The 14,936-nt window shown below is 39.2% G+C and overlaps 2 protein-coding genes across 2 annotated transcripts in view; one reads left to right on the forward strand and one right to left on the reverse strand.

The window, feature by feature from the left end:
- GTF2E2 (general transcription factor IIE subunit 2) overlaps nt 1-13,552 on the reverse strand; it is a 62,183-nt gene extending 48,631 nt beyond the window's left edge. The window contains exons 1-2 of the mRNA XM_068532223.1: nt 13,315-13,552; nt 9,023-9,192 (exon numbers count right to left, since the gene is read on the reverse strand). Of these exons, the coding sequence (XP_068388324.1) occupies nt 9,023-9,188 (166 nt within the window). The 5' untranslated portion in view covers nt 9,189-9,192; nt 13,315-13,552. The remainder of the gene's footprint in view (nt 1-9,022; nt 9,193-13,314) is intronic.
- SMIM18 (small integral membrane protein 18) lies at nt 2,366-2,662 on the forward strand. Its single transcript, XM_068531925.1, has one exon. The coding sequence runs from the start codon at nt 2,366-2,368 to the stop codon at nt 2,660-2,662; it is 297 nt and encodes a 98-aa protein (XP_068388026.1).
- Nucleotides 13,553-14,936: the final 1,384 nt, after the last annotated feature.

A 14,936-nucleotide genomic window follows, 5' to 3' on the forward strand; every position in this document is an offset into this window, starting at 1 on the left:
AAGCACCATAAATGGATTCTTAAATCCAACAAGAAAAAATGAATTTAAGCCTTTACTTTTGGCCTCAGATCATCAGTTTAACCTTCAAAATATATGAAGGAAAAAAGGAAGGGACCAAGTCCAACCAAAGAAGTGAGATGATCCGCCACGCAAATCAGATTTAAAGAAAAAAGAAAAAAAAACCCTTAGAAAAATATTAGTTTATTAACCCCAAAGTTTTAAAATTATATTTATAAAGAAAACAGAAATTGAAGGAATTATATTGTTATGTGTGGGGGGTTTTAAGTCAGTTTTTAATCTTTTTTGGTGTGAAAATGATATTGTGGTTATATTTAAAAACAGAGTCCTCACCTTTTAAGAGATATATACTGAAATATTCCTAGATGAAGTGACATGATGTCTGGGATTTGCCTCAAAATAATCCATGGAATGGAAGTGAGTAGAGATACAGACTGGCCAAGAATTGATGAAGCTGTGTTATAAGCACATGGGTGTTTACTATACTCTTATACTTCTGTACTACCTTGAAATTTTCTATAAATGAAACATACTCTCACACACAAGTTATCTCCAGCACTTAGAAAAGTATTTGTTGGGACTTCCCTGGTGGTCCAGCAGTTAAGACTCCACACTCCCAACGCAGGGGGCCCGGGTTCAATCCCTGGTCAGGGAACTAGATCCCACATACCACAACTAAGAGCCCACATGCCGCAACTAAAAGATCCCACGTGCCGCAACTAAAGATCCTGCATGCCGCAACTAAAGATCCCATGTACCCAACAAAGATCCTGCGTGCTACAACTAAGACCCAGCGCAGCCAAATAAATAAATAAATATTTTTTTAAAAAGTATTTGTTACACAGTAGGTAATCAATAAACATTTGTTTACAAGAATGAAAGTCTATGTACAACTATGTAGCAAAAAAAATTACGCAAAATAATTCATTTCTTTCGTAAAAGCAAGCACACAAACTGACAACAGTCACTGAATTAGGGAAGTGGAACTATGGGGTTTTTTCCTCTCATTTCAAAAAGTTTCTTAGTATATAGGTATTTTATAATTTTTTCAAAAAGCTTAAAGAGATATTTTTGGGGTTTTTGTTTACTTATTTATTTTTGACTGGGTCAGGTCTTAGTTGCAGCACGCGGGATCTTCACTGTGGCATGTGGGCTTCTCTCTAGTTGTGGCGTTCAGGCTTTCTCTCTCTAGTTGTGGCATGCAGGCTCCAGAACACGTGGGCTCTGCAGTTTGTGGCACGTGGGCTCTCTAGTTGAGGCGCATGGGCTCAGTAGTTGAGGCACGCGGGCTCAGTAGCCCTGCGGCATGTGGGAATCTTAGTTCCCCGACCAGAGATTGAACCCGCGTCCCCTGCATTGGAAGGTGGATTCTTTACCACTGGACCACCAGAGAAGTCCCCTTAAAAAGATATTTTTGAATGATTAAGATAATAAAGTCATTTATTATTTTTAATACTATCAGATCTTCAATCCTTACAGTCCCATTTAAGGCCCAACAAGTATCAGGTCAACAAGAGCAAAGCTTAATGCAAGAACAGTGAAACTTTAACTCACTGGCTAATTTTGTGAAATGGAATAATAATTTAATAATACATACCTCTGGGATGCTGAATTTGCCTGTTTTTTTTTTAATATTCCTGTCCATAGGTCATTTAGGTATTATGAAACATATAAGACTATCATATACATACCAAAAAAAATCCTAAGATTAAGGTCTCTTCATAGGCAACTTTAATCTAAAACTGTATTATCCTTATTCTGAAAACTGTCATTATTTGGATTTTCTTTCTCTACTATTTTTCACTCAGCCATTATTTCCTGATTCAGATCACCTGTCCTGGAAGTTTAAAGGAGTGGAAATAGACAGAAATACACTGAACCAAGAAGGTGAGAAGGATCCACAAGGGTAACGGGAAAAGCTTTTCTGCAGAAAGTTTGAAGAACACAACTGTAAAATGCTAAGATTTTTTTGTAGATAACAGCTCTCTGCCCACTGCTTTAATCAAATTTTAAACCAATTCAGCTGCCTTTTTTCTCCCTCCATTAGCAGTTAATTTCTGTATATGAATCTTGATCATAAATATTTGTCTAACAAATGATATACATTAAAAAATACATACTATGGTTTACAGAGTACACTGCATAGATATCGAAAAAATTAAAGAATACCATTCAGGCATTAATTCTGACAGAAAATAAGGAAGACTCATGCAGCCTATATAAATTTACTAACAAATCTTAGAAACTGACATCTGAATTGACCAATCGGTAGAGTTTGGTTACATATATTCATTTTCTACCTTTCTACAGATTCCAACAAGCAATATAAGAAGTGGAATCTCTAAGAATGGCCTCCCAGAGCTCCAGCTTCTGGAATGAAACAACTACATCTGTTTATCAGTACCTTGGTTTTCAAGTTCAAAAAATTTACCCTTTCCATGATAACTGGAACACTGCCTGCTTTGTCATTCTGCTTTTATTTATATTTACAGTGGTATCTTTAGTGGTGCTGGCTTTCCTTTATGAAGTGCTTGACTGCTGCTGCTGTGTAAAAAACAAAACTGTGAAAGACTTGAAAAATGAACCGAACCCTCTTAGAAGTATGATGGACAACATCAGAAAACGTGAAACTGAAGTGGTCTAGTACTCTACATAAGATGAACAAAAGCTCTGAAAACAGCCGTCAATTACTGAGAAAGAAAAATTTCTGAGGTCAACTGTTATTACAAAATTGACTATGAATAATTAAAAGATTTCTACTAGAAGGGAAAAACAAGTTAAATATGCACGTTTTGTGTGTATCGATTTCATTAAATACACAGTAAAACTTTCACAAATGTGAATAATTTACCAATCTATTTAAAATAACACTTCAAAAACTAGATAAAAGATTCCTAGAACTCAATACTAGGCATTAAAAAGTGAACTGGAAACCAAAAGAAAGGCTAATGATCCCAAAATAACATTCCTAAACAAACCATGTGAACTAAAAAACAGAGTACTATCCTTCATATATTTTGGTAATTAAAATGCTACTTAAAGTACTTATCTAAATCCAAAGTAAAATATTCCCACTTATACGTAAGTCCCTACTTACTAAGAAGCAATACTTTCTAGTTTATTGAAGACAACTTAAACATTTTTAAAGATTTAAGTTTTATGTAGGATTAGTGTGAAAAAAAAGACGCAAAATACTCAGCAAGGTCACAAGGACACTTGCATAAACTTTTCATAAAACTGACTTACTGGGCTTCCCTGGTGGTGCAGTGGCTGGGAATCCGCCTGCCAATGCAGGGGACATGGGTTCGAGCCCTGGTCTGGGAGGATCCCACATGCCGTGGAGCAACTGGGCCTGTGAGCCACAACTACTGAGCCTGCGCGTCTGGAGCCTGTGCTCCGCAACGAGAGGCCGCAACAGTGAGAGGCCCGCGCACAGCCATGAAGAGTGGCCCCCGCTCGCCGCAACTAGAGAAAGCCCTCACACAGAATCGAAGACCCAACACAGCCAAAAGTAAATAAATAAATAAATAAATTTATTTAGGAAAAAAAAAATTACAGAACTAATCAATTTAAAAAAAAAAAAAACTGACTTACTGTTTAGTAAGAAATACATGGCTTAAGATGAGCTGTTGTTAAGCTCAAACTTCCTCGCATGCCCCCTAAATTGCATTTCTTGAGCTTGTTCTTTCATTATGCCTCTCGCATTCACACTCCCAAGGCCTAAGATACCCAATGCAAAAAGACTGCCAGGTAATTCCCTGGCGGTTCAGTAGTTAGGACTGGGCGATTTCACTGCCAGGACCCGGGTTCAATCCCTGGTCCGGGAATTAAGATCCCGAAAGCTGCGCAGTGTGGCAAAAAAAAAAGACTGCCAAAAAAGTCAAAAGCAAGTCAAAAGCTAGGACCACTTAACACCTGTTAAGAAATATGGCAATCTTATTTCTTGGAATGCCAAAGCCTGTACAGTATTATATTTTATAGCCCTGACACTATTTTGCTACTACCCATGAACAAACCAAAGTATGCTTTTAACCTGATTCAGATCACTATAACTGCCCTTAGACCAGAAATGTCACTCCTGGAAATTTAGTCTGAGAAATTACTTCAAAAGAAAAAACTGAAGATACAAAGATGTTTACAATAGCATTACCCAAAATAACAAAATAATTGGAAGTAACAGCACTTAACTAAATGTGTCTCATCAACATTAAGAAGCAACTGAAAATTATGGCAAAACAGAAAATACTTGATATGGGAAGTGAAAAATAAGTATCTGTCATTTTCAACTTAGAGAGCCCTACATGCCAGTCTGAAATCGCTTTTCCACACAATGTTTTTATATTTTTCTTTTAACATTAGAAACAAACACAAATAACATAACCAACTTTCAAAGGACTTGTGGAACTTAGGTATACAAAATATTCTGGTAACCAAGAGCTACTCTGAGCACTTGTTAAAACCACATTTTCATAAATGGAAAACTTTGGGGTCCTTGCCATAGATGGGAAGCATACAGGTCCTTTAATAACTAGATTTTTTGATAACATACACTACCTTTTCCCTACCCTACCCTGTAATCTATTTAGCCATTTAACCGATATGTACTGAGTGCTTCCATGTGTGAGGGATTAGGTTACAATGGCAAACAAGTAATCAGGCAATTACAGTGGCACACAATAGCTTTGTCAGAAACAGGGAGTGCTCTGGGAATTCAAAGGCTAAGCAATAAACACAAATTGGAAAGTGGGAATGACTTTAAAGCTGAAACCTAGAAGAGGAATAGGAGTTAACCAAAGGAAAGAGGGAAGGAGGTAAGAAAGAACGTTCCAGGAAGAGGAAATAATATGAGCAAAGGCCAAGAGGCAAGAGAGTGAAGCATGTTAGAGGAGCTACAAGCCAGTATCACTAGGACAGAGTACAAGGAGAAAAGTGAGATATGGGCACAAAAGATAAGGGGGACAAGATCAAGTACAGCATGTAGGCTGCAGGAAAAGGTGGGCTTTGTCTGAAAAGCAATGATCAGCCTTAAGCAGAGAATGACATCATCAGATTCATGATTAGAAAAATCACTGACTGTTGTACAGAGAATGGCCAGTAGGGAAGCTAAACCAGGAGACCTGACAAGCAGCTGACTGGGCAATCCAATGGTAGTGCCCCGAGCTAGGGTGGTATGGTAGTCTTTAGTGTTTACACCCAGTATTTCCAGCTCCCCCCTTTCTGAGCACATGGAACTGGCTGGGTACAGCCCTGTGACTAGCTCTGGCTAATGAGATGTGCGAGGAATTGATGTGTAATCACCTCCAGACCACAGCATTTAACTGCCAGGCAAGATCTTCCAGAGTTCTCTTTCCCTCGGGCATTGAAACAAAACCAACAACATTTGAAATATCAGCTACTCTATCAGCTTGGGTCCTTGAGTGACTGTAATGAGCTAAGACCCCTGCCAACACATGATAAACATGTGGTATGAAAGAGAAACAAAACTTTGTTGTTTTAAGCCACTGAGATTTTGGAGCAAAGATATTCTTAAGCAGATCAAAGAGACCAGGTCTAAGAGCAGGTCTCTGTTAATGTTTAAAACAATTTGTAAAACTTTATTATGAATTCATGTAAATTTCATTGTAATGAGAGATAATCAAACCTAATGCACGTGCTAACAAGAATGATAAACCTCCTTTGATAGAAAGACTGGCTCTGCTTTAACACCAGTAAAACAGCTTGAAGAACATCTAACAAGATGACATCAATAAAGATTACACTGCTACACTTTGAAGGAGGTAAATAATTTCTGTTGCGAATTAAGTTGCACTGACCTAGCTGTCGAAAAGATAATAGCCTAAGAGTAAACTAAACCCAAAATAAGCAGAAGGAAGGAAATAATAAATGCTAAAGTGGAAATAGATGAAATTTTTAAAAACCAGAAAAACAGATATGTCAGTGAAACAAAGAGTTGCTTTTTTTAAAAGATCAACAAAATTGGCAAACCTTTAAACTGGACTAACCAAAAAACAAAACAAAAACAAATAAACAAACAAAAAATTCCTAAAATCAGAAATGAAAGAAGGGAGGGATATCACTATTGACCTTATAGAAATCAAAAGCAAATATTCTAAAAAACTTTGGACAATGTAGATGATGACATGGACAAACCCCTAAAAAGACAAACTACCAAATTAACTCAAGAAGAAATAGAAAATCTGAATAGATCTATAAGAAGAAATTTCAACCAAGAGCATCCCACAAAGTAAAGCTCAGGCCCAAATGGCTTCCCTAATGAATTCTATCGAATATTTAAGGAGAAATTTATATCAAACCTTCACAAACCTTTCCAGAAAACAGAGGAAAAGGAAATACTTCACAAATCGTTTGAGGCCAGAAATACCCCAATCAGCACAAGAAAAGAAAACTACAGACCATATTCCTCACGAGTACAGATACAAAAATCCTGTACAAAATATCAGCAAAAATTCTGTACAAAATATTACAGAAGTAGATTATTCAGCAAAGTGAACCCCACAACAAATAAAAAGGATTACACACCATGACCAAGTAGGATTTATTCCAAGAATATAAGGTTGGTTTAACATCTGAAAACAAATTAATGTAATATACCATATTAATAAAAAACAAGAACAAACATGATTACCTCAATAGATGCAGAAAAAGCATTTAACAACATCCACTACCCATTTGTATTAAAAGCTCTCAACAAACTAAAAACAGAGGGGAATTCCTGATAAAGGGCACCTACAAAAACCCTGCAGCTAACATACATAATAGTGAAAGACTGAATGCTTTCCCCCTAAGATAGGAACAAGCGAAAGATATTCACACTCACTACTTCTATTACTAGCCAATACTAACAGTCAAGAAAAAGAAACAAAAGGCATTCATATTGGCAAGGTGAAGTAAAACTGTTCTTATTCACAGGTGACAAAATCTTACATATAGATAATCCTAAAAGATCCACACAAAAAACTAGAAATAATGAGTTCAGCAAGGTTGCAGAGTTTGAGATCAGTGTACAAAAATCTACTGTTTCCATATACTAGCAATTAACAATCCAAATATCAAATTAAGAAAACAATTTCATTCACAATATCAAAAAGAATAAAATATTTAGAATTTAACAAAGCAAGACATACTTTAAAAACTACAAAACATTGTTGAAAGAAATTAGAAACCTAAAAAAATGAAAAGATAGCCATGTTAATTGACTGAAAGACTTAATATTGTTAAGACAGCAATTCTCAATGCAATCCCTATCAAAATCACAGCTGGCTCTTTTACAGATGAGACCTGACAAGATGATCCTAAAATTTATATGGAAATGCAAAGGCTCCAGAAAAAACCAAAACAACTTTGAAAAAAAGAACAAAACTGAAGGACTTACACTTCCACACTTCCCAATTTCAAAATGCCACTAGAATGCTACAGCAATCAAGAGAATATCGTACTGGCATAAGGACAGACATATGAGTCAACGGAACCTAATTTAGATTCCAGAAAAAAACTCTCATTTGTAGTCAACTGATATTCCACAATGATGCCAATGCAAGTCAATGGGGAAAAGAAAGTTTTTTCAAGAAATGGTGCAGGGACAACTGAATAACCACACACAAAAAGATGAATTTACACCCTTATGTTAAACCATACATAAAAAAATCAACTCAAACATATCACAGACCTAAATCTAAGAGCTAAAACTATAAAACTCTTAGAAGAAACCACAGGAGGAATTTTTTATGACCTTGGGTTAAGGCAAAGATTTCTTAAATATGACACCAAGAACACAGGTGATATTGGATCAAGAAACTGTACCCAGAATATATAAAGAACTCTTACAAATCAGTAGGAAGAAGACAACCCAATTTTTTCAAATGGGCAAAAAAACTGAATAGGCATTTCACCAAAAGACACATGATCAATAACACATGAAATGATGTTCAACATAATTAGTCATTAGGGTACTGCACATTAAGACCACAATGATACCACCTCACACCCACCAGAATGGCTACAATCAAAATGACAAGGAATAACACGTGTTGGCAAGAATAAGGAAAAAAAATGGAACCCACATGCATTGATGGTGAAAATGTACAATGGTACAGCCATTTTGGTAGTTTCTTAAAAAATTAAACATAAATTTACCACATGACCAAGAAATTCCACTCTTAGGTGGAATTCTATCCAAGAGGGAAAAAACACATGTCCATACAAAGACTTGTACGTGAATGTTCCCAGCAGCACTATTCGTAATAGCCAAAAAGTGGAAATAATCCAAATGTCCATTAACTGGTGAACAGATAAACAAATTTTGGTATATATATCATACAATGGATTACTCTTCAGCAATAAAATGGAATGAAATACTGATACATGCTACAACATGGATAAATCCTGGACAAAATGTCAGCAAACTGAATCCCACAACAAAGGATTACACACCATGACCAAGTAGGATTTATTCCAAGAATGCAAGGTTGGTTTAACATCTGAAAATCCGTTAATGTAATATACCATATTAACAAAGAACAAGAACAACATTATCATCTCAACAGATGCCAGGTAAAAGAAGCCACATACTGAAGAACACATATTGTACAATTCCATTTATAGGAAATGTCCAGAAAAGGCAAATATATAGAGACAGAAGTAGATTATTAATTATCAGAGGCTGAGGTGGGAACAAAAATTCAATTGTAGTAATAGTTGTTGCACAACTCTGTAAACTTACTAAAAATCTTCGAATTATACCCTTAAAACGAGTGAACGGTACAGTACAGAAATTAAACCTCAGTGAAGTGTTTTTTTTTTTTTTCTTAAAGATAATAACCTAAATTCTAACTACAAAACAACTATTAACATCCTAAGAGCAAAAAATTCTCATCATCCCAACCCTTATACTTAACAAAGTACCTAACAAACAATATGAATGATGAACTAAATGGTTTCCCGAAAAATAAAAGCTGAACAGTCCTAAAGAGTCAATTCTACTAACCAGAATTTTGTTTGGAGCCTGATGATCCTCCATGTTCTAGCTTCGCTTTCTTCCTCTTTGATGATGATGAAGATGACTCAGAAGATACAGAACGTTTTTCTACTACAGGAGTGGAAAGAGCTCGTTTTTTAAACAGCTCCCGTTCTCTCAAGAGACTTGGATCCATAATGCTGCAAAGATAAAAATAAGTTTCTTCAATACACATTCCAGTCACTCCAATCTATGTGACAAATCCACAGGTCTCAACAAGAGTTACTTCCCAAACAGAATTACCTTTTATTACTTGTTCTCTAGCACTTGTATTTATTCACTTACTCATTCACTCAAAAAATTCTTTAATTAGTGCCTGTTATATGCCAAGCACTGTGCTAGGCACTAGAAAAGAAAAATAGGATTATTCTCTAAAGCTCTAGAACTACACTGTCCAATATAACAAACAGCCACTGGCCGAAGTGCTGACTGAGCGCCTGAAATGGGGCTAGAGTTGAGATGTACTCTAAGTGTAAAATACACCCGCATTTAAAAGACTCAATACAACGAAAAGAACTTTTTAAATTACTGAAATATTTTAGACTGATTACGCTAATGTGATAGTAGTTTGGATATACTCGGTTAAGTAAAATATTAAAATTAATTTCCCCTGTTTTTTCTTTTTTTTTAATTATGGCTACTAAAAATTTTAAATTACATGTGTGGCTCACATTTGCAGCTCACACTGTATTCCTACTGGACAATGCTGTTTTAGGAACAACAGCAGGACTACTGGGTGGAAATTAGGAGACAAATTTAGGCTCATCGCAAAAAAATGAGAACCATCAGAATTGCTTATAAATTAAAACTGGTGGACTCTCATAAGTAGTGAAGAGGCTGGATTAATATGTGTTAGAAATATCTACAGAAAATTCCTGATTTGGAAGGAGGTGGGACTAGACCTCTTTGGGTTTTCTCCCAGTTTTAAAACTCCACAATTCTAAGCAACTTCAGTACAACCAGGGAAGCCACAGGTCATTCAACAAGTATTTTAAAACATTCCTCTCTTGTCTGAACTCTCCCTAGAACCCCATGGAGAGGCTCAGAAGTACACAAGCTGACTACGAAAATGATTTCTACACTATTAAGACTAGTGTTCATAAGTTGGGAAGCAAAGTCCCAGAGGAAAAAGACTCTATCTTATACTTTGAAAGCCTTCAAGCATGGGGTAGCTCAATAAATTTCTAAGTGAGCAACGAACGGAAGAACATCTTTAAATTGCTCTAGCCTCATTGTTAATGGTTTTACAATCCTTTATTAAATGTCTTCTGTTTGGGCTTCCCTAGTGGCGCAGTGGTTAAGAATCCGCCTGCTAATGCAGGGGACTCGGGTTCAAGTCCTGGTCCGGGAAGATCCCACATGCCACAGAGCAACTAAGCCCGAGCACCACAACTACTGAGCTTGTGCTCCAGAGCCCGCGAGCCACGACTACCGAAGCCCGCGCGCCTAGAGCCCGTGCTCCACAAGAGACGCCACCGCAATGAGAAGCCCGCAAACCGCAACGAAGAGTAGCCCCCGCTCAAGGCAACTAGAGAAATCCCGCTGACAGCAACAAAGACTCAACGCAGACAAAAATAAATAAAATTTTAAAAAATAAATTAATTTTAAAAAACCAATATATTAAAAAATAATTTCTTCTGTTTGTGAGGCACTGTACTCCAACCTTTGAAAAGTTCTGTAAGATAAATCCTTGCCTTCAATAAGCTTACATTTGAGAACATGAAAGCACTGAGCACCTCGGTTAAAAAGCAATGAATAGGGACTTCCGTGGTGGCACAGTGGTGAAGAATCCGCCTGCCAATCCAGGGGACACAGGTTCGATCCCTGATCCGCGAAGATCCCACATGCCACGGAGCAACTAAGCCTTGTGCCACAACTACTGAAGCCCGCGCCCCTAGAGCCCGTGAGCCACAACAAGAGAAGCCACCGCAATGAGAAGCCCGCAAACCACAACGAAGAGTAGCCCCCTCGCTGCAACTAGAGAAAAGCCTGCGCACAGCAACGAAAGACCCAATGAAGCCAACAATAAATCAAATAAATAAATTTTTAAAAAAGCAATGAATAAATAAAACGTGACTTACCATGCTAAAAGTTAAAAATATAAGCATTGAATAATTACTCAGCCATTAAAAAGAGTGAAATAATGCCATTTGCAGCAACACGGATGGACCTAGAGATTATCATACTAAGCGAAGTCAGAAAGAGAAACACCAATACCATATGCTATCACTTGTATGTGACATCTAAAATATGACACAAATGAACATATCTACGAAACAGACTCACAAATATAGAGAACAGACTTGTGGTTGCCAAGCGGGGGGGGGGGGGGGGGGGGGCGGGGGGGGAAGGACTGGAAGTTTGGGTTAGCAGATGCAAACTATTATATGTAGGACGCATAAACAACAAGGTCCCACTGTACAGTACAAGGAACAATATTCAATATCCTGAGATAAACCATAATGGAAAAGAATATGAAGACTATATATGTATAACTGAGTCACTCTGCTGTAGAGGAGAAATTAAACACAACATCGTAAGCCAACTATGCTTCAATAAAATTTAAAATATATACATATATAAAAGCATTGATAAGAAATAATCAGAGTAAACTTCAGCTAAGGAACGAAAGAAGAATCACCGGCACGGGACCTCGAATCTAAGACCTGCCTTCTTCCCTCAGTTCTAATCCCTAACAGCAACATGACCTGGGCAATCCACTAGACCTCCCTAAATCCAATTTTTATCATAAGTAAAATAAGGGTACTACCAATGCTGTCTACATCTAGCCCAACTGTAAGAATAAACTGAAAAAATGTTTGTGAAAATGATTTTTTAAATAGTAAAGCTATACAAATATGTTATTTCAGTACTATTATTTCGAGTTGGATCTGAAAAGAAGTAACCGAATGATTACACTGAGGTGAAGAAGGCAGGAGGCAGTCTTGGGGAGGAAAAGTGTCAGAACAAGAAAGGAGAATTCCCCAGTGATAAGGTGAGGGCAACAAGCCTAAAACAGGAAACATCTGTTATCTGTTTATTTCACCTTGTAAAGACAGATAACTAACCCCGGCTGTTATAACCATGATTTTAACACAGATTTAACCAAATTTTACGAAGACCTGATGTTTACAGCATTTGATCCTCACAACTCTACGAGGTAACTGGTACTTCGCGTTATTTCTCTTTTAATATGTGAAATCTGAAATGAAGAGGCATCGTTAAGGTCACACAGCTGAAAGTACCTGAGCCAGGACACGAATATCCTGACTCCTAAATCAGGTGCCCCTCACTCCTGACTTGAAATGCTGGTAAAGGCCTACCAAGCAAAGGCGACCTGTGTGGTTATGGGTCAAGTCCAATGGCACGTAGAACAGAAGATTTAAGGTCTTTCACCATCACATGCTCCGCCTAACTTTTCCTCACAAGACTACGCAGTATCCGTACAGTTTTACATGTACTGACCTGTGTTGTAGACAGGACACATCACCCTGCCCATCTGACATTAACAAAAAACCAAAAACCAAAAACAAAAAAACCCCCACAACTCAGAGAGTCCATGTGTTCCCCCAATAAGAAGCCAAAAATTAAATGAAAATCTTCTCGATCCAAAGCCCACATTCTTTCCACTTTATCATTTGACTTCTTTCAACCTTTCTGCTCTTTCCTCTCTCGCTTCTTTCCCGCCTGCGCCTCGCAGGTGCCAACACTGCTATGAATAGCCGGCAAGCTGAGAATAGACACTTGCTCACCTCTTAAATGACAGAAACGTAGAGGTGGACGGAAAAAGGTTACCGCAGCTATTTGTTTCGGGAAATGTCTTTAGGCTTTGCAGGAAACAACCATTATAACTCAAGCTTAGGAATCATTCCAAAGTAGGTCTCCAAAAGGCAGCTGAAAACAACAGCCCGGGAAGGAGCATCTACATCCCAGCCTTTAGGTGGCTGGGCACCGTTTCCCCAAACTCCACACACCTGGTTCGTACGGCAGCTGCTAATGCAACCTGGGGGGACCAGGAAGAGGCACAATCAGCTCTCCGATGTGAATTTCCCCTCTTTCTAACCCAAAACTTTGCTCAATGAACCTCCGGCCTAAAAGACAATGCTCCCGAGAAGCTGTTAGCAGATTTCAGCGTTTCGCGCCGGGAACGGCGGCCCCAGCCTCCCGCGGGGTGGGAGGCCCGCTCGCCCCCGGGCGGAGGCGGCCCGGAGGAACAACAGGCCGGGGCTCCGCGCCGCTCACCCCGCTGCTGCAGCCCCTACCTGAGCCAGGAGGGCAGCCCCACGCGCCCGGCCGCCGCCTCCCAGAGCCTCCTCCTCGACCAGCCGCACACGCCCGCGTGGCCGCCGCTTCCTGCTCGTCGTCCGCGCCCCCGCTCGCCCGCACGCACGCCCAGCGCTACCCCGCCAGGGCGGGGTCTACGCACTGGCGGCGGCGGCGGCGGCGGCGGCGGCGGCTCAGGCGGCAATTCAGCCCCGGGCTCCAACCGCCACTTCCTGATCCGCGGGTTCGGAGCCCAGTCCCGGCAGCCACCGCGGCCCCTCGGCCGCCGAGAACGCGCATGCGCCCTCTCATACCCCGCCCGGGGAGGGGAATCCAGAGCTGGGGCGTCCCTGGTCTCCACGACAACGGGAGGGTGGTTGGGAGAGGGGCTTAAGTGGGAGTTAAGTAGCCGCAGCTGAGAGGGAAGAAATCTCTCCTTTACAGAAATAGAACTGTAAAGCTACTAAATCCTCCTGCAGCGTGCTCTGGGATCTGTTTAACCCAAATGGCGACGAGATTTTTCAAGTTATTGTCTATCAGATGTCCTGTGACTTTACATCAAATGCCAGTCACCAACACCTAAACTTCGAAGAACATTGTTCCAGCTCTCTCTTTTTCAACTGAGGAAACAAGAGGCCCAGTGAAACTAAATGACTTGCTCGAGACAGCACAGCTAGCAAAGGCAAATCCTGACGTGAAGTTCAGTTTCTGAACTCCCAACCGCGCCCCCTGTAAACTCTCTTGGAAAAGGATTTCGGATTCAGAAGCTGCATAAGGGGTAGAAATAAGGCGACGGAAAAGATAATTGGCCTTGCCCACGACCTGCAACGTACTGGAGCGTGTCAAATTTCGTGCGGCTGGCCTTTCCTCACTCCAACTTGAAGCGGCGCATAGCCAGTGCTCAACTATTATACAGCTGTCGTTTACTTAGTGCTGGTTACTCCTCAAGTTACTTAACCTGCGTTTCGGTTTTCAGGTCTGGGAAATGGGAATAATAATTGTACTACCACAATACGTTACTTTCATTGGACCGTTGTGAAGATTGTATGAGATAATACGTAAATATTTATTCAAAACTTGGAAATAAAGCCAAAAGACGATTGTGTGTCTTTTTTAAATTGATTTCATTCCACAGGATTTTGTAATAAACTCACCTGATGTTCATCTGACACCCTCAGGAAAGGTAGCTTCATTTGGATAACAGTTTATGAGGGCTCAGAAGTTTTATAACCCAGGAGAATCAGAGATTAACTGGTAAAAAACTGATGAGGTGTAATGGGGAGAAACAGGCGTCCACTGCAAAAAAAAAAAAAAAAAAATCCCAAAGCTTAAAATTGCATTGTCCTGAGAAACATGAGCCAGTTTTTTATCAATTATTTTTATCTTATCCTTTCCCCAATGATTATATAAATCCCAATTTACCATATCCTTGTGGAATCAGTTCTACCATTCTGTTAGCTTCCTTATTAATGAATGAGAGACTTTATATATACAAATGGACAATGGCTAGACCATATATGATAATAAAACTCTGGCCCACTTACAAAACCAAGCCACAACCTTTGCAGCAATTAGCTTAGAATGGTCAGGATTTACTCAAAGGCTGCCAACTTCCCTATTT

The sequence above is a fragment of the Eschrichtius robustus genome, chromosome 21 (genome assembly GCF_028021215.1).
Source record: "Eschrichtius robustus isolate mEscRob2 chromosome 21, mEscRob2.pri, whole genome shotgun sequence".
Taxonomy (NCBI): domain Eukaryota; kingdom Metazoa; phylum Chordata; class Mammalia; order Artiodactyla; family Eschrichtiidae; genus Eschrichtius; species Eschrichtius robustus.

What these genes read in the sequence shown, in the direction of transcription:
- SMIM18 (XM_068531925.1), top strand. Translation starts at nt 2,366, where the DNA reads ATGGCCTCCCAGAGCTCCAGCTTCTGGAATGAAACAACTACATCTGTT.